Consider the following 22,318-nt stretch of genomic DNA (forward strand, 5'->3'; position numbering starts at 1 on the left):
ATGGAGCGAGACATGATGTCCCAGATGTGCTCAATCGGATTCAGGTCTGGGGAACAGGCGGGCCAGTCCATAGCTTCAATGCCTTCATCTTGCAGGAACTGCTGACACACTCCAGCAAAATGAGGTCTAGCATTGTCCTGCATTAGGAGGAACCCAGGGCCAACCGCACCAGCATATGGTCTCACAAGGGGTCTGAGGATCTCATCTCGGTACCTAATGGCAGTCATGCTACCTCTGGCGAGCACTTGGAGGGATGTGCGGCCCTCCAAAGAAATGCCACCCCACACCATTATTGACCCACTGCCAAACCGGTCATGCTGAAGGATGTTGCAGGCAGCAGATCGTTCTCCACGGCGTCTCCAGACTCTGTCACGTCTGTCACATGTGCTCAGTGTGAACCTGCTTTCATCTGTGAAGAGCACAGGGCGCCAGTGGCGAATTTGCCAATCCTGGTGTTCTCTGGCAAATGCCAAGCGTCCTGCACGGTGTTGGGCGGTGAGCACAACCCCCATCTGTGGACGTCGGGCCCTCCTACCATCCTCATGGAGTCGGTTTCTAACCGTTTGTGCAGACACATGCACATTTGTGGCCTGCTGGAGGTCACTTTGCAGGGCTCTGGCAGTGCTCCTGTTCCTCCTTGCACAAAGGCGGAGGTAGCGGTCCTGCTGCTGGGTTGTTGCCCTCTTACGGCCTCCTCCACGTCTCCTGGTGTACTGGCCTGTCTCCTGGTAGCGCCTCCAGCCTCTGGACACTACGCTGACAGACACAGCAAACTTTCTTGCCACAGCTCGCATTGATGTGCCATTCTGGATGAGCTGCACTGCCTGAGCCACTTCTGTGGGTTGTAGAGTCCGTCTCATGCCACCATGAGTCTGAAAGCACCACCAACCTTCAAAAGTGACCAAAACATCAGCCAGAAAGCATAGGTACTGAGAAGTGGTCTGTGGTCCCCACCTGCAGAACCACTCCTTATATACTGTGTTGTTTAATTGTTCCCTTTATTTTTTTGACCAGTCTCACCCTGAACCCGAGAATCGCTCCTGAATCAGTCACGTGGTACGGCCGGCTTGCAAGGCTTCGCAAGTCACCGACACGACGCGCGATACGCGCTTGACAAAAGTCTCCCTCAATTAGTCGGTACACGCTTCGAAGCCTCGACACAGAACGACACATCACTACCCGCAACAGTGTATGCTGTAGTTGTAGGGCTGACCATCCTGGAAAAATTATGAACAGGCATCAGCGGAGACACCTGCTGAAGCGTGAGAACGTCACCTCCTAAATGCGCATGCTCTTTTGTCGGCAGCGGCTCCTACTAGCTAGAACGTAAACAAAACTGAACTATTTACAAAACTCACAAAATTAATCTCTCTTAGAAATCTTTTAATGTTCACCATTTGCCGAATTGATACCTTTTTAACTTGATTTTACATCATGAGCGAAAACAAGAAGAAACGTAAATCTGCTAGTCCAGCACGAAACTCCAAAAGACTTCGTCGTGATTCACGACCAGCGACACTTCCCAGTGTTTCCTCCAAAGAGGTGAGCGACATCCTCTCCAGAGTTTAGTCAGGCACTGACTGAACCACTTGCAGATGCTGCAAATCTCGGCAGGACTCCCACAGCCCAGCTGCTACAATTGAAAATAAAACAACGAAAGAAACTGTCCGGGACGTGCAAACGCGTCTCTAATGACTGATATCAAGTCATTGTGTGCCAGAAAGAACATTCCTGTCACAGGTTAGAATCTGGAACCGGACACAAATAACACAAATAAATAAATAAAATAAAAGGACAAACATTAACAAGAGGAGCCTATAGAGAATCTATAGAGCTCATCTCGAAAGAGCAAATATGTTTGGCACAGCAGTGCATTCAGATCACAGTTCCGCTTGCAAAATCTGCCAGACATGACAGGCTTAAAAAAAAAAAGAAAAAGAAGCTGCAATCAGTTTTTGTCAGTGTGGCTTTTATATAGCCTCTGTTTATCTGTCTAAAAATTGGCACTGACATTTAAAAATAAATACTTTTTAAAGAGAGATCTGGCCCAGAGGGCAGCAAAAATTGCAACAAATATAGCATCACAGTTATATAAAGATATTTTAAGTGGCCAAAAAGGGTTGGATTGATTATAATGTAGGTACACTAATGCAGAGTCATAAAGATATTTTCAAAATTGGTAATTATTTTATGTATTGCCCCTTCATAAATCCTGTTGACTACAGTCTATTTACCAATATAAGCAAATATATAACACACACATACAAAAAAAACAAACACAAAAACACTGGAAATCACTTCTTGGCAATCGATCACTTTTTGGCACAACACCGGCATTCAGGAACACATACCTGATTACCCAGAAAAATCCATTAAGGAATTCATGATTACAAACTATATCACATTTCACTGTGTACACTGATTTGGAGGCAAAAAAAAAAACACAACCGCTCACGTCCGCTGGTTTCAAACTATAAGCATAAAGAACTTTGACCAAGGAAGACAAAGCAACGTGAACAAGGGAAATAAAGCCATCTATTAGACATACAGAAACAGATAATCTGGAAACTTTGATTAAAAACTTCATGCAATCCACTCTGAAGATACCAACGGAGGGTTCACCAACTTGGAGCCTGAAGAGGGAAACACGAGAGGAGACACGAGAGTGGGGATGTCTTCAAAACAGAAGTCACAACATTGTCTGGTTTTGTTTCTGCTTGTTTCTCTATTCTTGTTTAAGTGTTTAGTTGCTGGGTTTCAATGAGATGCATTTTGCTGCATTTGAAGGGATTTGGATATTGGGGAAGATCACGTCTTCACAAATTAAACACACACATACACATTCACTCATATTTAATTTCAAATACAAGGACTCTCAATTGTTTCTCATCTTTGTATGTACTATGAATGACTTATCTGTTTGTTGATTCATTTATCTATACCACTTGTTTTTCTTAGGAAAAAAAGGAAATGGATTGAAAATACAGTTTAAAAAAATATAGAAATGCTTAATGCATGCATCTATGCTGATGAAGCTGTCTGCTAACGAGCTAAATCCAGAGACAGTCTATGGCTGGAGAATAGATCGCTAACGTGCTGCTGCTGCTGTTCTCACGTGAATGCTTCTGCTCATGTGAGAACGACAGTCACCGTTAATCCTGCAGGATCATCTGTGTTTTGATACTCCCCAGTTAGGAGGTTGGCAGCACGGCCTCACAGCTAGAATGGCATTTAGAAGGTCTGGGTTCGATTCCACCTTGGCTCGGGCCTCTCGCTCTGTGTGGAGTTTGCCTGTTCTGTGTGGGTTTCCTCTCAAAGACATGCAGTTACTGGGGTTAGGTTAATTGTTCATGCTAAATTGCCCATAGGTGTGAATGTGAGTGGGAATGGTTGTCTGTCTCTCTGTGTTGGCTCTGTGACAGGCTGGTGACCTGTACAGGGTGTACCCTGTCTCTCGCCCTATGTCAGCTGGGATAGGCTCCAGCCCCCCCTCGACCCTGAACGGGATAAGCGGAAGAGAATGGACAGTTAGGAGGTTAAAAACTTGATCTTGATTTTATCCAGCTGGAATGCTGTTTATTGCATTACTGTCAATAAAGTTTAGCCAAACTCCCAACTTTATGCATGCTCTTATCAACCCCTGCACCTCATCATGTGTCTCATCAACACATACTCTGCACAGATTCCAAAGTCATTCAATGACTGGGGGTGTATGAAGGACCGTGAGAGGGTCCAAGAGATCCTGCAGTCCATGCGCAAGGCTGGCTCCAACACCCTGCAGGTATCCACATCACTCATCTCTCCCCTAAACACATCCAGCCCTCTATGAAAATATAATACAGCTCTTTCATGATTCTTATCTCTTTTTGGTCCAGGTGATCTCAGATTTTGACATGACCCTTACAAGATTTGAATTCAACGGGAAAAGATGTCCCACTTGTCATAGTAAGTACACTCAGAAAGCGTGACAAACTGCACAAGTTGTGCATGTGGTGTGTCGGGCTGCCAGCTAAAGCTGCTTCAGTGCACGGAGTGGTGAAGGGTGCTACCTAACACACAAGAAATGAGTTGAACTTCTGTTGCCCAGAGTTTTCTGGGGTGGTGCGTTTATGAAGTATACCGGCAGACAATTGGTAAACAGACCCAGAACCATGTAAAAGAATTCTGTTTATTCAGAAGACTCCCAGGAAGGGTGGGGTAACAGAAATCACTGGGAGGTAGCAGTTACATATAGAGCACGAAAGGTGAGAAAAAAGGTGTTGAAGACTATGAGACAGACAGCCATGGAGTACCAGTAACTAAGACTAAGATAACAGTGATAAAAGACAAGGGGTGAAAGGATCTAGCCGGGTAACAAGATCAAGGTTCACACGTTCCAAAGTAAAATGGTGAAAAGGACAGGAAAAAAACACTCCAGGGAATAATGCTGCGTTCCAGATACTTTGGAAGAATTCAGGAGTGGCATCACTCCATGGTGTGTTTTAGTAGTAAAGTCAGAAAAGCAAGGAAAAACAGGATTTGTTTGGCTTTTTTAGCAAGCTAGAGCTATTCATGTGTCACCAGCAAAACAGTGAAATATTTGTTATTTGTGCTTAAAAACACGGCTGCAGCACATTCATGGCGCCTGGCATGGCCAGTGCTCAACATGGTCATGTTGCTTATAGTGTACAACCCTATTTACTGATGTATTTCTCATTGATCTACATGTAGATGCCACTTAGTTAATACCATCCATTCCCCATCCAGAGGATGGGGAATGGATGGTATTAATGATGACCATCCAGGTCATCATGCATATAAAAGGTTTTGACTGAAGGATTCATTTTGTGTTTTTTATTTGCAGATATTCTTGAAAACAGCAATATCGTCTCCAGTGACTGCAAAACACAGGTAGGAAAGATGATTTAGTGCAAGAGCTGTTGGTTAGACTCACAACATATGGTGTATTAGTGTGTTGTCTCGAGATAGTGTTGCACATAGTAAATGTAGTTTTTGAAGCATGTTATTGTATTGAGTCTTCATTCAAAGAATCTTGAATGTCTAAAGAAAGTAAGGAAGGTTTATTTATATAGAACTTTTCAAGAAGTCACAAAGTGCTTTACAATGCAGGATAAGATACAACATTTAAAATGGTATAAAAGTATAAAACTGAATAATGGCAGGTCTACACAGGTGGGTCTTGATTTCCTTAAAGGTATCAGTGGATCTTAGATCGAGTGGAAGCGAGTTTCACAACTTGGGGCCCCGACCTCAAAAACAAATTCTCCTTTTTTGGCTAACCTGGATCTCGATACAGCCAACAAGCACTGATCAGCTAACCTCAGATATCAAGACGCGGCGTAAGGATGTAGTAGCTCACTGATATATGGAGGCATCTGACCACAGTGGGCTCTGAATGTGCTCACTGAAATTTTGAACTGAGCCGGTGCAAGGAAGACAGACTCGGTGGGACCTTTTAGGGAATCTGGTGAAAAGCCTTGCAGCAACATTCTGGACCATTGGTAAACTATCCAGGGATCGATCGACTCAGTCAAAGGAACAATGAATTACAATAATCAAGGCCTGATTAAATAAAGGCATGTATAATCATTTCCATTTCATTTTGAGACACAATATAGTTATGTTGGGCAGTGCGCTGCATGTGATAAAATCAAGTTTGTACAAGTCGGCCAACAGGCTTTTCAAAACTGAACACCTGATTAAAGGTAACACCCAGATTTGTCACTAAAGATTAAATAGGACTGAGATTTTCAATTATCCTGGGAACAAAGAACTGAAAAGCTCCTGTAAGAGAGAGAGAGAGAAATAAAACCAGTCAAGAACTGACCCAGAGATGCCCACCCAAATTCTAAGTCTCTCATTTTATCAACCAAACTGATGAGAGTATTCAGAGATATTGATGCCTGGTTAAGGCAGAAAGGAGGAGGACTGATATTTGGTGGTGGTGGTGGTGGTGGTGGTGGGGGGGGGGGGTGGAACTTTGTATATTATTAAAAGTGAATTATGTAGTGATTATTAAATTTAAACTTAAGGCTCTCTACCCATTCATTCACATAGGGGCTCAGTTTTTGTAACACTGTCATGTCCTCTTCAGCTGCAGGCGCTGCTCGACAAATACTACCCCATAGAGATCGACACCTCACTGTCAGTGGAGGAGAAGCTGCCTCATATGGTGGATTGGTGAGCGTCTAAACACATCTATGACTTGTGTTTAATAGTGTATTGAATGGTATTTACAAACTTCACTGTATGTCAGGTGGACAAAGGCTCACGATCTGCTGGTTAATCAGAAGATTAAGAAAGATCATTTAACCGCAGCGGTGAGAGGGTCAAGTGCCATGCTGAGGTACGAGCATCACTTGAAAATCTGTTTGGTTTTTGAATGTTGAAAGTGTTTGTGTAATGTGGGTAACGCTCTCAAATGACAAGCAGATATTTTTTTAACAGGGAGCACTATAAGCTTTTCTTTGACCACCTACATGAGCACAGCATCCCCCTGCTCATCTTCTCTGCTGGAATAGGAGACATCCTGGAAGAGGTGATACGCCAGGCTGGGGTCTTCCATCCCAACGTCAATGTCATCTCCAATTACATGGACTTTGATGAGTCTGTGAGTAGCCACACCACAAACTACAGTCTGACCTCCACAGCAGAGATTTAAATAATAATTTGACTGAATCTGTTCACACAGGGAGTGCTGAAGGCTTTCAAAGGAGAGCTGATTCACATCTACAATAAAAGGGAAGGTGCGCTGCTGAATACCGGCCATTTCCAGGAGCTGCGCACGCGGCCAAACGTGCTACTGCTGGGAGACTCTCTGGGGGATCTAAACATGGCTGATGGAGTTCAGGACATGAAGAACATCCTCAAGATTGGGTTCCTTAATGACAAGGTCAGCAAAAAGCATGCATGCAGTCATGCTCATTAAATTGATTGGATGCTTATCTATTTTTAATGTCCTCAGGTGGAGGAGAGGAAGCAATCATACTTGGACTCGTATGACATTGTGTTGATAAAGGATGAAACTTTGGACGTCCCTAATGCAGTTCTTCAGTATCTCACTGGCAGTGATTGAACCGTGATGGCCCGAGAGTGAGCCACTCACAGGCCCAGTTGACAGCAATTTATCTTTCTTTTTTTTTAATTTGTAATTTTAGGTTCAGTGTTTTAAATAATTCAGTGGTCTTGTGTTTTCGGTACTAGTTGTGAATAAAAAAAAAAATTAACTTTAAAATTAAGCTGCCTCTTCTTCTTTCAGCTACTGCCCTTAGAAATCACCACAGCAGATCTTCTGCCTCCATCACTAGCACCCTCCTCTGTCACACCAACCCTCCGCGTGTCCTCCTTCACTGCGTCCATGAACCTCCACTGTGGTCTTCCTCTTTTCTTCCTTCAACATCCTTTTCCAGTGTATCCTGTATCCTTCTTCTGCACAAGTCCAACCTTCTCATCCTGACCTCTCTAACTTTGTCTCCAGACTGCTCTCTCCAAACCATACATCAAAGCAGGTCTCACTGCTATCTTGTAAACCTTCCCATCACCCCGACACATCTCCACCCACTCCACAGTGCCTGCACTCTCTTCTTCACCTCTCATGCATGTTCAAAAGTATTTTCTTTGTTGGGCCATCATCTGCTGACAGTGTGCCATACACAGTTTATGATTTGTCATCCAAAACACAGTGCCTTGCGAAAGTATTCGGCCCCCTTGAACTTTTCAACCTTTTGCCACATTTCAGACTTCAAACATAAAGATATAAAATTTTAATTTTTTTGTGAAGAATCAACAACAAGTGGGACACAATCATGAAATGGTATGAAATTTATTGGATGTGTCAAACTTTTTTAACAAATAAAAAACTGAAAAGTGTGGCGTGCAATGTTATTCGGCCCCTTTACTTTCAGTGGAGCAAACTCACTCCAGAAGTTCAGTGAGGATCTCTGAATGATCCAATGTTGTCCCAAATGACTGATGATGATAAATAGAATCCACCTGCATATAATCAAGTCTCCGTATAAATGCACCTGCTCTGTGATAGTCTCAGGGTTCTGTTCAAAGCGCAGAGAGCATCACGAAGACCAAGGAACACACCAGGCAGGTCCGAGATACTGTTGTGGAGAAGTTCAAAGCCAGATTTGGATACAAAAAGATTTCCCAAGCTTTAAACATCTCAAGGAGCACTGTGCAAGCAATCATATTGAAATGGAAGGAGTATCAGACCACTGCAAATCTACCAAGACCCGGCCGTCCCTCTAAACTTTCATCTCAAACAAGGAGAAGACTGATCAGAGATGCAGCCAAGAGGCCCATGATCACTCTGGATGAACTGCAGAGATCTACAGCTGAGGTGGGAGAGTCCGTCCATAGGACAACAATCAGTCTAACACTGCACAAATCTGGCCTTTATGGAAGAGTGGCAAGAAGAAAGCCATTTCTCAAAGATATCCATAAAAAGTCTCGTTTAAAGTTTGCCACAAGCCACCTGGGAGACACACCAAACATGTGGAAGAAGGTGCTCTGGTCAGATGAAACCAAAATCGAACTGTTTGGCCACAATTCAAAACGATATGTTTGGCGTAAAAGCAACACAGCTCATCACCCTGAACACACCATCCCCACTGTCAAACATGGTGGTGGCAGCATCATGGTTTGGGCCTGCTTTTCGTCAGCAGGGACAGGGAAGATGGTCAAAATTGATGGGAAGGTGGATGGGGCCAAATACAGGACCATTCTGGAAGAAAACCTGTTGGAGTCTGCAAGAGACCTGAGACTGGGACGGAGATTTATCTTCCAACAAGACAATGATCCAAAACATAAAGCCAAATCTACAATGGAATGGTTCACAAATAAACGTATCCAGGTGTTGGAACGGCCAAGTCAAAGTCCAGACCTGAATCCAATCGAGAATCTGTGGAAAGAGCTGAAGACTGCTGTTCAAAAACGCTCTCCATCCAACCTCACTGAGCTCGAGCTGTTTTGCAAGGATAAATGGGCAAGAATTTAGTCTCTCAATGTGCAAAACTGATAGACATACCCCAAGCGACTTGCAGCTGTAATTGCAGCAAAAGGTGGCGCTACAAAGTATTAACCCAAGGGGGCCGAATACTTTCGCAAGGCACTGTAAACACCATTTTATACGCTCAGTTATGCCTGATTCTTGGTAAATGTACCCTTTTTGTGACCACGTCTACAGGTCATTTTTCTTCCATCATTTTGAAAGCTTCTGTGCACAGCATACTGGCCACGTTTTTGACATGTCACAGTTGGAAAAACACTGGTATTAAAATGTATATAGAAATGACTGAACCTTATAGCTGCTTTGGTTTCAGTGTTTTGGTAAACATGGATATTTTATATGTAAAATGTGATTACAAATATGGGTTGTGACATATTGAAGTAAAAAATATGCCCTAGCTCCTCCAACTCAAAGAGGAGCACTGCACTCCCTGAAATTGTAATATTGGAGGCAATATTGTAGTAGTATAGGTACAAAGACACGGTTAACTCACATTTGGGGTATGGTGAGAAGGATGAGTGGTCTAACAAAGAGTTGGGAAATACCAGAGCTGCACCAAGACGATCAAACAGCAGTTAATACAGGAAAAGGCAGAGCTGTTGGCGCAAGATGTTAGTAAAGATTCACAGCTGAGGTAATTTGTCAAATATTGTGAAATATTGTAGGGACAAGACGCTTGCAGCAAATCCTAGAGTAACTGTTTAAAGAACTGAATCAGGAGACGCTGGTTTGGATTTACCTTTCAGTTTGGATTAGTAAGCGCTACAGCACATGCTCATCAGACAGGTGAAGATTAATTTTAAGTTTGAGGACCTTCTTAAAAAAGGCGCTGTCGCAAATCTATGGTCTATTGATGAGATTTGTAAGAAGACCTAGTTTAATAGAATATTTTTTTGTTTGTTTGTTTTTCTATCCAGGTCCTGCGCCACACTCCAGTCCAGTAGGTGGCGGTATTGCACCGCTAAGCTGCTCTGCGACATACCAATAAACTCGAAAGAAGAAGACCCACTCATCAGACTTTGACAGTTCGTGAGACGCCTTTTACCTGGATTAACGGATTGAAATACAGCTTTAAAAATGGTAGTATTTTTCATGAACAATTATACCAGCATGTACCTATACTGGTGCAGCTATGTGCTAAGTAGTTAAAGCCACAGGAGTCTATGGCTGCAGAATACATCGCTGTACGTGCAGCTAGCTAACGCTTCTGTTCACTTGAGAACAGCAGAGTCACTGTTAATCCCGCGGGGTCGTCTGTGTGTTGATACAGTACACTGATTGTAGCACCTGTTCCGCTGAAATGCAGCTTATTGCATTATCGTCAATCAAGTTTAGCCAAACTCCCAACTTTAAGCATGCTGCTATCAATACCTGCATCTCACCATGTGTCTCATCAACACACACTCTGTCTGCACAGATTCCAAAGTCATTCAGTGACTGGGGGTGTATGAAGGACCCTGAGAGGGTCCAAGAGATCCTGCAGTCCATGCGCAAGGCTGGCTCCAACACCCTGCAGGTATCCACATCACTCACCCCTCTCCTAAACACATCCAGCCCTCTATGAAAATATAATACAGCTCTTTCATGATTCTTATCTCTTTTTGGTCCAGGTGATCTCAGATTTTGACATGACCCTTACAAGATTTGAATTCAATGGGAAAAGATGTCCCACTTGTCATAGTAAGTACACTCAGAAGCGTGACAAACTGCACAAGTTGTGCATGTGGTGTGTTGGGCTGCCAGCTAGAGCTGTTTCAGTGCACCTGCGCATTGAATGTGCTCTAGATAGTGCTGAAGGGTGCTGTCTAACACACGCTGAAGAAATGCATCAAAGTTCTGTTACCCAGAGTTTTCTGGGGTGGTGGGTTTATGAAGTATGCAGTGGGTTTACAGACAATGGGTAAACAGACCCAGAACCATCTAAAAAAATGCTGTTTGTACAGGAGTTACTGGAAAGTAGCATTTACATACAGAAAAGATTTTCAGGCAGACAGTTTGATCAACAACTATGGGGTACCAGATTAAGACAACAGTGATAAAAGACAAGGGGTCAAAGGATCTAGCCAGGTAACAAGATTAAGATTCACACATTCCAAAGTAAAATAGTTTTGCAGAATTACAAAAGGAATTTAGACCGGAATACAAGGATATTTTCCAACCAGTAGTATCTTGGGAAGGTAATACAATTTCTAAAACATACCAGTGGCTAAGGAATCAAAATGACATTAATATGGGATACATTAAGGCTGAATTGGGAAAAAGAAATCAGCATCAGGCTATAACAAGAGGACTTGTTCAGTGTTAAGTACACAACACAAGCTTAAAGAAATGGAGACTATTTGATTGGAAAAATGTGATTAATTTTTTGATCACCTCACAGATCAGAAGCAAATTTTCCAGGTCGGAGCCATTTTAGAGGCAGTGTGGAAACATGAATGCTAATCGCTGGCATATACAGTTGTAGTTAGAAGTTTACATACACTCATCAGGGGCGTGAATGTCACTAATTTTGGACTTTTTATGATTTCTTTGAACTGTTTTCCAAGGTGGAATGATTGTACAGCATACATCTTTAATAACTAAAAAATCTGGGTCACAAGTATACATACAGGCTCAAATATACACATACACCCCCACTAATTTTTGGTTTAATATCCTTTAGCAAGTTGCACCTCAACCACGTGGTTTTGGTAGCCACCAACAAGCTTCTGGTATCATTCTGGCTTTCTTTCTATCTTGATATAAAATGAGAATCTCAGTAATTTTACATATTCCACAGAGCACAGTTCAGTGTTGACTGCTTCGTTTGTGACGTCTCTCAAATCATTCGGTTTTTCTTTAATTTGTCATCTGTTTTTATTTGCAGATCTTCTTGAAAACAGCAGTATCATCTCCAGCGACTGCAAAGCAGAGGTAGGAAAGATGTGCGAGAGTTGTTGGTTAGATTCATTAGTGCCATTAGGATGTTGTCTCAAGATAGTGTTGCACAAAGTAAATGTAGCTTTTGAAGCATTTTATTAAAAAATGTCACTGAGTCTCGCATATGTTGTAACACTGAGTGATATTGTCAACAAATATTGTCAGGAAAACGTACCTCAAATTATATTTACAACCCATTTTCCACTTAATGTCTTAGGTGTGGGGTGAATCGTTAAGAATAACTGGAGTGAAATGAAGTTGTTTATTTAGATGTTTGCAGAAACCTGAATTCAAAGAATCTTGAATATGTAAATATGGATTTTTTTCCACCCCTGGCTCCAATATTGTTGCACAAATTAATTTGTACAGCAGAGGTTCATGACAGTTTTAACTGTGGTTGGCAGTGATAATGCAGGCAGGTTTATTTATTTTTTGGATTGTAGCATGACAGTGTTCAGTGTCCTGGAAGGTAAGCTGGTCAGTGCTTTGAATTGGGGTGGGGTGGTGGTGCAATTTTGCACGTGCATAATAAAAGTGAGGCATGCAGGAATTATTGAATTTAAACTTAAAGCTCTCTCCCCATTCATTCACACAGGGGCTTAAAAATAACGGCCCAAATAAGTATCCAGAGGCATTTCCAAGATGCCTGCTGAGTGGTGGTGAGACTTGCTTCTAGAAGAACTGGGATGTCTGCTGGTCAGTTTTCATGACACTGTCATGTCCTCTTCAGCTGCAGGAACTGGACACCAAATACTACCCCATAGAGATCGACACCTCGCTGTCAGTGGAGGAGAAGCTGCCTCATATGGTGGATTGGTGAGCGTCTAAACACATCTATGACTTGTGTTTAATAGTGTATTGAATGGTATTTACAAACTTCACTGTATGTCAGGTGGACAAAGGCTCACGATCTGCTGGTTAATCAGAAGATTAAGAAAGATCATTTAACCGCGGCGGTGAGAGGGTCAGGTGCCATGCTGAGGTACGAGCATCACGTGAAAATCTGTTTGGTTTTTGAATGTTGAAAGTGTTTGTGTAATGTGGGTAACGCTCTCAAATGACAAGCAGATATATTTTTTAACAGGGAGCACTATAAGCTTTTCTTTGACCACCTACATGAGCACAGCATCCCCCTGCTCATCTTCTCTGCTGGAATAGGAGACATCCTGGAAGAGGTGATACGCCAGGCTGGGGTCTTCCATCCCAATGTCAACGTCATCTCCAATTACATGGACTTTGATGAGTCTGTGAGTAGCCACACCACAAACTACAGTCTGACCTCCACAGCAGAGATTTAAACAATAATTTGACTGAATCTGTTCACACAGGGAGTGCTGAAGGCTTTCAAAGGAGAGCTGATTCATGTCTACAATAAAAAGGAAAGTGCGCTGCTGAATACCGGCCATTTCCAGGAGCTGCACACACGACCAAACGTGCTACTGCTGGGAGACTCTCTGGGGGATCTAAACATGGCTGATGGAGTTCAGGACCAGGAGAACATCCTCAAGATTGGGTTCCTTAATGACAAGGTCAGCAAAAAGCATGCATGCAGTCATGCTCATTAAATTGATTGGATGCTTATCTATTTTTAATGTCCTCAGGTGGAGGAGAGGAAGCAATCATACTTGGACTCGTATGACATTGTGTTGATAAAGGATGAAACTTTGGACGTCCCTAATGCAGTTCTTCAGTATCTCACTGGCAGTGATTGAACTGTGACTTGTTCACTGGTTATTGGACACTCTGGGACCATCAGCTGAGGAGGCCATGCTGGCCCAGAAAGTCCCCGTTGGTTTCTTATTGACAACCAGCTGAGAATTTTTAATTAAAGTTTACATACGCTTGAATGAGTCTGAGTCAGGCATAAACTGCCTTGCCAGGATACCCACAGATCCAGCTGACAGTTCTCCATGAGGTTCATTTTATGACATGCTGTGTTAGTTTTTATGCCACATGTAACGGGACTCAAATCTTCCAAAACATTTCTTGCCTCATCAATCCACAGAACATTTTTCCAAAAGTTTTGGGGATCCTCAAGATGTTCTTTGGTTAATGTGAGTTATTTTTCCACACTGGGCCAGGTAGCTTTGGCTAACCTTTTTCCCTTTAATAATGACATTCTTTCAAATCTACATTTTGTATTTGCTCAGGTTGTCTTTTGTCTGATATTAAAATTTGTTTGATGATCTGAAGCATTTAAGTGTGACAAATATGCAGAAAACTAAGAAATCACAAAGGCACTGTAAGTGGCAGCACTTGAATTAGTATTTGTTCTGTAAATGTGGCTTCTGCTCTCTTACAGTAAAGCTCCTTTGTAGTGATTTTAATCTGAAAGCAGATATTTAAAAAAATATTTCAACTGGTTTTAGCACCACAGCGCTATCCAGTGGTGAACTGTAGACATATTTTTTTCAGAAAAATAAATTGAGAACAAAGTTCTTAGCAACTTAAAGTTACTAAGAGGTCAGTGCTTTGTAAAAACTGTTACACTGGAAGTGTAACAAAATTGGCAAAAAAAACCCCCAAAATATCAGGATTTTAATTTTTTAAATTTTACAAATGTGTAATTTTCGAACCATCTCAACTTTGCCTCTGATTTTTAATCTTGTCCATTCTGGTCACTCAGTGTAAATCTTAGCATCTTTGACTCTGCCACCTCTTGTCTTTTTGTCAGTGTCCCCAAACCATACATCACGGCAGGCCTCACAACCACCTTGTAAACCTTTCCTTTCACTCTTGCTGCTCTCCTGTCACAAATCCCTGACACTCATTTCCACCCTGCCTGCACTCGCCCCCTTCACCTCTCATGCATATTCAAAAAAAATATTTTGTTGGGCCATCGTATGCTGAACGTGCCGTCCACAGTTTAGGATTTGTTATCTCTCGCCTAAAGACTGGCTGTGGCTCAGGAGGTAGAGCAGGTGAATGAGACATTCATTTCCTACATGAGTGCTCATGTAGGAAAGTCATTTACCTGCCTAGATTAAGCAGAATTGAGGTAAACCTTATTAGTGTGGCCCTCCACATGAGTTCCAGTTTCCTGTGTGGCCACTTGGAAAAAGTAAATGCTCAACCCTGCTCTGATAGATGACTTTAAAATGCACCTGTCTGTATATGACCATAGTGTAAGGAAAGAAAGTTATTGTCTTTTTATCATAAAGGTTTCTTGTATGTTTCACAACACACTGAAAGTTTTTTTTTTATAAAATATTTTTTATTGTACATGGGAACACAGTCACAATACTGTACAGCCAGTGGTTTTTAATCATTTTTATATCAAGATGAAGGATCAAAGATATAACGTTGACTCTACGTCAACAGCAAATCACTTAACTTTGTAATAGATGGAATATTCTGGAAGTTGGGCCCCGCCCAGATTCTTGGTAAATGTACCCTTTTTGTAACCACACGTTTTCTCTGCAGGTCATTTTTTCTTCCATCATTTCAAAAGAGCTTCTGCGCACAACATCCTGACCACCTTTTTGACATGTCACAGTTGGAAAAACACTGGTATTAAAAAAAAAAAAAAAGGTTCTGGCTGAATCTCTTATAGCTGCTTTGGTTTCAGTGTTTTGGTAAACACAGTCATTTTATATGTAAAATGTTGAAATGTGAAGTGAAAGAGCCCTCTAGGTGAGACAAGGGTCATGAAAACAACAACACTGACAGCTCAGCCATTGAGTGCCTGTACTTTATCACCAGTGAAATACGTACATCTTCTTTATAGCTCATCTCTCCTCACTTGTTTGGAGCCTTCATCCTCCTTAACTGTCAGTTCATCCTCTACAATCTTGCCATCTTTGTTACCATCCTGGTTGTCAAACATGTCCTTAATAATGCTGTCTGCATCAATCCCTGGCCGAAGTCGACCTTTGCCTTCTTGAACTTGGAGTCTGATGAAGAGTGCAAACTGGAGAACATTGGAGAAGTTGCTAAGTTATAAAACATTTTTGTTATGTGCACCAAGGTTCCTTTGTTTAAAAATTATTTAGCTGAGAAATAAGTTATTTTAGCTGCTCCTCTTACCTCCTCAAGAGGGACCTGTTTGTCCCCATTAAGGTCCATAGCAGGAAAGAGGGGATCGGGGGTCTCTTCAAGCCACACAAACATGTAGCCTTCAGGCACACCCTTCTGAAGCTTCACCAACTCCAACTCAAAGAGGAGAACTGCACTCCTTGGAACTCCTCCAGCTGGAGATGCCATTAAAGAGTAAAATTATACAATTTCAGAAGAAAAAAAAAAAAAGGTTACTGTGCATCTAAGTATTCTCCATGACTGACCTCCATTTTCTCCATGGCCGAAGTGAGGAGGAACGACCACTTCTCTCCGCTCGCCTACACACATGCCTCTCAAACCTTCCTCCAAACCCAGGATCACTTTATTTGCTCCCAGAGTAGTGAAAGAAGGTGAATCATACTGGTCCCTGAAAAGTGATTCATATCCACTTTGAACAGAGGGAACTGGAAGACGAAACTTCCATGTATCAAAACCTGGAGCCAAGCAGGCATACATGCTTTTAAAGACAAAAAAATGCTATGAATTCGTGGCCCACTGACAAGGAGCCAGCAATGATTACATGCATGATGCTGAGGGTGCAGTGTGGCAGAGTGAACAGCAGAGGGCGCTCACGAGGTGTACAGCAGGGTGCCGTCCATCAAGGAGCAATTGTAGCGATACTGAATCAAATCGTCAGCTTCACTGGTCATGTTGCATTCCTGAGGCTTATGGGTAACTCTGATCTCGACTGGATCTTCTGGGTTGTGGAAATCAATGATGTGAATATCAAAGACCAGCACGGCAGAGCCAGGAATGAAGTTTCCTACAGGATAATAAAAAAATTCATAAAAATAGAAAACAGGGCAGGGATACAAACACACATAACACTTTGTGGTCCTTTAAAACCTCCTATTGCAGATATTAAACTCACCAACTCCTCCTTCACCATATGCCAAGTGAGGAGGGATTATGACCCTTCTTTTCTCTCCCATGCACAGTCCCTGCAGGGCTTTGTCCATCCCTTGGATCACGTACCCCATGCCGATGTAAGTGTTGTAGGTGGTGTTACGGTGATAGCTGCCAAAGGAGAGTGACAGTTTGCAAAGAGTTTATTTTGATGATAGTTTATTTACTTTATGAAAACGAAAAAAAAAAGTGCCTCAGGTTTACCTCGAGTCGAAGAGCGTGCCATCCTGGAAGGTGCCATTGTAGTGGTAGCGGATGTAATCTCCAGTCACTGTTGTGCGCGTGCAGCCTTTAGGCACCTCCCTCGCTTCCACAGTCACATCATCCTTAGGGTTAAAGATGTCGACCATCAGCACCTCAAACACCAGTGTGGCCTGAGGTGGGATCTTAGTTCCTGTATGGAGGAAAGCAACATATTCATGAAAGAAAGTTATTTAAAATGCACAAAACTCACTGAAAGAGTTCACTAAATCCTCAGATAAAGCAGCATTACTTTTTTTTTAAAACTCTGATTCATCGGAGCGTTGTTAAAGGTGCCTTGAAACAACTCCAAAACCTCCTCACCAATTTATCACACTTTTTGAAAAATAAATAGAAAGCAAGACAGTGCAATTTATCAAGCGGGCAGCCTCACAATAGAAGGGATTAAATGACCATCCTGCAGCTAGCTTAGCCTCTGCTATTTCATTCAGCTCTCAGGAAATCCAAATCCACAAGCACTTACACGCCGCATCGAAAATGAGAGGACACATATCTGTGGCTAACACTGGCCACATCAGCCAGCTAAGGCAATTTCATTTTAAAGTAACCATATCCAAGCTCCGTCTGCCCGCAGGGAACACACAGGACTGATATCAGTTTGCCCTCCCTATCAAACATCCAAAAAGACAACAAAGAAGCAAATCCAGAAAAAGTCTAAATTTGTGAATCACTAAATAAGACACACACAGAGCTCTTGCTGGGGGCAAAAGCTGTTTTTCCTGACTATTTCCCGACTAAATCGCCACTCCTAGTGCTGACATCCGAGGTAAAAGGAAAACAGCAAATCCCAGTCTCAGGGGTTCACAAGCTAGTGTACTCCAAGCACTGGACCCAAGCCTGGATAATGGGATGGTTGCATCAGGAAGGAAAAATCTGTGCCAAATCAAACATGTGGATCCATCCGCTGTGACAACCCCTTTGGGAAATAAGGGAGCAGCCAAAATCTAACTGTTACTTTATTTCCACAACAGTTTTTGAAAGCAGGAAGCAGGAACCTCATTTCAACAGCTCCAATTTTCGGAAATGCCGCTAACAGCCAAGGACTGTCTAAATAAATGTAATTTTGTTTATAAGATTTGTGTTATTGTTGCTCCTTTTTTTGCATTAAGAAACATAATCCCATTAAGGCGTTTTATAATCTACACAGATCTTACATAGAGTAAGGAAACAGTTTAGGGATGCTAAACACAAACAAAGCATTTAAAAATAAAGTATTCCTGCATTAAATACTGTATAATGACCCTATTTAAACACTAAAATAGCTCAGTAGTTTGAGAGTTAATGAGGCTATGAAGCTGAATAGCAAGCAAGGTCTAAAATTAGTGTCCAGCAACAACAAAAGCCTATTAAAAATTAAATTATTATACACTGAGATGTGGATGTGATGCAGGTAAACAGGCAGAAAACAAACAAAAACTTAATGTCACACTAGCTACAGCCATCTTCAATATTATTTATTACCGTAGCCATTCTCTCCGTATGCCAGGAAGGGTGGGACGATAATGACCCGTCTCTCCCCAACACACATGCCCAGAAGACCCTCATCCATGCCTTTGATGAGGTCGCCCTGCCCCAGGTAGGTGTCGTAGGTGGCATTCCTCGAGTAACTGAATAAAAACACAGTTCAAATATCTTGAGAAGCAAAGAAGCAAACAGACGCTTTTAAGTTTCTGAGTTTCACCGTCTCACCTGGAGTCAAAGGGCTCGCCCGACAGCAGAGTGCCGTTATATCGGTAACGGACAAAATCCGATGCTTCCGTGGTTCGCCTGCAGCTCGCAGGTTTACTGAGCGTGCGGATCTCGACGTCGTCCTTGGTGCTCCAGATGTCCAGCAGGAGGACATCGTACACCAGGACGGCATCGGGAGGGATGATACCACCTGAACAGAGATACAGAGTGTCACGAATCTGCGCACAAAATGCCACCGGGAACGTGACGTCACCGCTGCGCTCCTCCGCACCTGTTCCTATGCTTCCGTAGGCCAGATGCGGAGGGACTATGATCCTCCTGCGCTCGTTGACGCACATGCCCTGCAGACCCCGGTCCATCCCCGTGATGAGTCTGCCCAGGCCGACCTGGCTGATGAGGGCTTTGCCTCGGTCATAGCTGCAGAGGGAGTGATGGAGATGAGGATGAGAGTGAAAAACAGGATGAAGGAAATGAGAATGAGTTGTGAAAAACACATACTTTTGCAAGATAATGGTTTCTTGAGGCAAGTCATCAAATAAGCAAACTTTGGAGGAACGGTGCCTTTTTTTTTTTTTTCTATCTACAATTAACTCACGTGGATCCTAAATCTCAGAAAGTAGCGTACCTCTCCCTGAAAGCTGAGATGCTACTGACACGTTTGCAGTTGCCAGAGCTGGAGTAAACATAAATGCAAACTCCATCAAACACACATATTTGTAAGTTTTCTCTACTTCTGTTCTTACTGTAAAAACTCTACTTTGTAAGCAGCGTCCTTGCTGCACTTTGCACAATTTTAAGCGCTCAGTAACCACAGTTTCCTTTAAAGCTAACAGTACAAGCTGTTCGTTGGAACTGCGGTTCCTCTCGGGACAGACTGACAATTAGCGTTCGTTTGCTCATTTTGACGCTAAACTAACCGACATTTCGCTGTAACTTCACCTGGAGTCAAACTTTTTCCCGTCTTCAAAGAAAGTACCATTGAAGTGATAACGGATAAAGTCTTCCGTTTGCACCTCTCGAGGACAAACTTTCGGGATGTCGTACCGATCCACTACAACGTCGAGTAACGCCCCGGGGCTGCAGTTCACGGTGACTACGAGCAAGAAAAGCAAAAGCTGGGAAAAACACACACCCGGATCCATTTGGACAGCAGCTGAGCAGAGAGAGCCCGTCTGCCCGCCGGTGATGGGGTTCACGATGTGGAAACCGATACAGCAGGAAGAAACTGAAGATGAGCTGGCTGTGAAGCGGGATGAAATAGCATAGACTACTTCCGGTAAAGTGTTTCAAAATAATAGCCCTCCAAGAACATGAAAAAAACGACACTAAAGATCTAACTTAGTTTCTTAAAAGATGTCTCTCTTTGTGACATAACAACAACAACAATAATACACAAACTATTCAGATCACAAATATTTAGCATGTGAAGGACAAATATACAGTACTTTATCTGAATGCACTTTGAATGACTTTGAGCCATATGTTTCTTGTAGGACTCACACTGTGCAACTTCATGTTGTTACTTCCCCTTGTGTGAAGTGTGAAAAATAAATATATAAAATAAACCTGTATATAAGAAAAAACAAAAAATAATTTCCTTCCTGATTTCGTAGTTTTAGCTTCTTCTTTTTTTGCACATTTGTCACACTGATACATTCCAGATCATCAAGCAAATTTTAATATTAGACAAAGATAACCTGAATAAATACAAAACGCAGTTCACATCGCTGCGGGGGGATTTTGGCCCACTCTTCAAACATGTCTCACAATTGTGCTTCAAAATGAGAGGTGCTGATCTGTGGATGGATCCTGAAACCCAGAGACAAGCAGATGGAACAGCAGCTGAAATATCATCTGACAGCTTTAACAGCTGTTGGGATATAAGGAAAAGTGTGTGTAAGAAATATGTCAAACAAAGTGACTGTTATGTTTATTAGAAGTCAAGCTGCTTCGGCTCCGTGTGTTTATTTTTTAAGCTGGATATATTATAATTTCAGACTACCTTCCTGCATTAGAAAAACATCCCATGTTATCCCCCACAAATATACTCTATGGCCCTCATTTAGTTTGTCTGGATCTGCTAAATCTTCATGGTAGTCTAAAATACTGCTGTCAGTTAATTACTTGTCATGCTTTCAGAATATGTCATAAAATGAAACAATTTCAGGGGCACCTTGTCTTTTGAAACCAAACAAATGTACTGTGTGCCAAATTTAGAAACCTCCAGTTAACCAGTCTGAGTGTTAGGTGACACCATGTGTTCCTATACATACACCCTGAATGCAGCACAGCGCACGATCTGACATCCATCCATCCATCCATAATTAATAATGCTTTTTGCTTTTAACGTAGATGAGACCTGAACAAGCTTCCGGCCTTGTTCCACCTCTTTCTGGCTTGCTTGTCGTACTTTTTCAGGTCCTGTACTCCAGAGGGGAGCAGGAGGGGGAGTGGCCCCGCGGCCCCCACCATTAAAAATGGAATCTTGCAAACGTGTAATGCCTGGCCCAAGAGGCCCAGCCCCATGATTTCATCTCTCAAATGAAACAAGCCTGTAATTAAAATCCCATAACCATAAACTATCATCTACTGTCAACATTTTAGAGGGGCGAATCATCTTCGACCGCTCAAATAGTTAATGCACGCAGAACTGCTGGTGAACACATCTGTGTGCCTCAGAAAGAAAAAAAAAACGTTCATCTTTGTCATCTGGGTCCTAATAACCATCCCACTCAGAGAGCACAAAGACCTTCTACTAGTAACTGCAAAGAGCTTGAAATATTGCAAACTCAGGTGCTAATATGCCCACAAGCCATGTGTCAGCTATGCATATGGATTTTCAAGATCACCAGTCCGTGTCTCAGCTTGCCCGTTTGCTGGAAATGTCAGCAGAAATGATACTCTTCAACTCCTTAGACACTTGAGATATTAAAATCAAATGGGCTAGATTGATATATATATATATATATATATATATATATGTGACATCACGATTAAAATAATGTTAAATCTGGTCTGTTTGCATCTGATGGGTTTTATGTGGAAAACACTGAACATTTTCTTCCCAACTCACACTGAGACGTCTGCGTCAAGCACACCAAAATTATCATGATTTATACCGGAAGTAGGGAGCTCTCTCTTCGAGGTAATTGCCAAGAGTTCATTTACCGGCTACAGGACTGTATTTAAAACCTATTATTAAGTTGGTTTGCACTTTTGAATTTTGGAATTTTAAATAAATGCAAAAATACTTGATACTGTAGAGAACCGGATGGCTTCTTATCCCTTCTATCTACAGAAATGAATATTCATTTGACAAGTATATTAAGCTAAGAAAAGCAGGTTAATTCAAACATTCTAAAAATGCAATTAACCATTACCTTGTCACCCTGATTTGAAGCAAATAAAGAGCAGACTGAGCAGAAGAAAATAGATCAATATTTACGTAGCTCAGTGAGGCTTTTATTCTGA

General features: G+C 42.2%; 3 protein-coding genes across 4 annotated transcripts; 2 read left to right on the forward strand and 1 right to left on the reverse strand.

The window, feature by feature from the left end:
- Positions 1 to 1,269: 1,269 nt before the first annotated feature.
- LOC115784487 (7-methylguanosine phosphate-specific 5'-nucleotidase-like) lies at positions 1,270 to 7,288 on the forward strand. Of its 2 annotated transcripts, none has more exons than XM_030735723.1 (9): positions 1,270 to 1,542; positions 3,683 to 3,781; positions 3,876 to 3,945; positions 4,844 to 4,890; positions 6,095 to 6,180; positions 6,257 to 6,346; positions 6,448 to 6,610; positions 6,692 to 6,892; positions 6,965 to 7,283. In XM_030735723.1, exons 1-9 carry the CDS (start codon positions 1,435 to 1,437, stop codon positions 7,073 to 7,075), a joined length of 975 nt encoding a protein of 324 aa, XP_030591583.1. In that variant the 5' UTR covers positions 1,270 to 1,434; the 3' UTR covers positions 7,076 to 7,283. The 2 variants fall into 2 exon arrangements, with proteins under 2 accessions (XP_030591583.1, XP_030591585.1); XM_030735725.1 differs by lacking the exon at positions 1,270 to 1,542 and adding an exon at positions 3,477 to 3,535 and having other exon boundaries at positions 6,965 to 7,288.
- Positions 7,289 to 10,004: 2,716 nt separating this feature from the next.
- On the forward strand, positions 10,005 to 15,167 carry LOC115784559 (cytosolic 5'-nucleotidase 3-like). The gene is made up of 9 exons (XM_030735830.1): positions 10,005 to 10,096; positions 10,434 to 10,532; positions 10,627 to 10,696; positions 11,883 to 11,929; positions 12,666 to 12,751; positions 12,828 to 12,917; positions 13,020 to 13,182; positions 13,264 to 13,464; positions 13,537 to 15,167. The coding sequence occupies exons 1-9, from the start codon at positions 10,094 to 10,096 to the stop codon at positions 13,645 to 13,647; spliced, it is 870 nt and encodes a 289-aa protein (XP_030591690.1). The 5' UTR covers positions 10,005 to 10,093; the 3' UTR covers positions 13,648 to 15,167.
- A 96-nt stretch (positions 15,168 to 15,263) lies between these two features.
- Positions 15,264 to 20,115, reverse strand: fkbp10a (FKBP prolyl isomerase 10a). The gene is made up of 10 exons (XM_030735829.1): positions 19,787 to 20,115; positions 19,119 to 19,264; positions 18,848 to 19,037; positions 18,620 to 18,765; positions 17,102 to 17,291; positions 16,863 to 17,008; positions 16,565 to 16,754; positions 16,216 to 16,358; positions 15,962 to 16,125; positions 15,264 to 15,845 (listed from the first exon to the last, which is right to left on the reverse strand). The coding sequence occupies exons 1-10, from the start codon at positions 19,987 to 19,989 to the stop codon at positions 15,657 to 15,659; spliced, it is 1,707 nt and encodes a 568-aa protein (XP_030591689.1). The 5' UTR covers positions 19,990 to 20,115; the 3' UTR covers positions 15,264 to 15,656.
- Positions 20,116 to 22,318: the final 2,203 nt, after the last annotated feature.

The sequence above is a fragment of the Archocentrus centrarchus genome, chromosome 8 (assembly GCF_007364275.1).
Source record: "Archocentrus centrarchus isolate MPI-CPG fArcCen1 chromosome 8, fArcCen1, whole genome shotgun sequence".
Taxonomy (NCBI): Eukaryota; Metazoa; Chordata; class Actinopteri; order Cichliformes; family Cichlidae; genus Archocentrus; species Archocentrus centrarchus.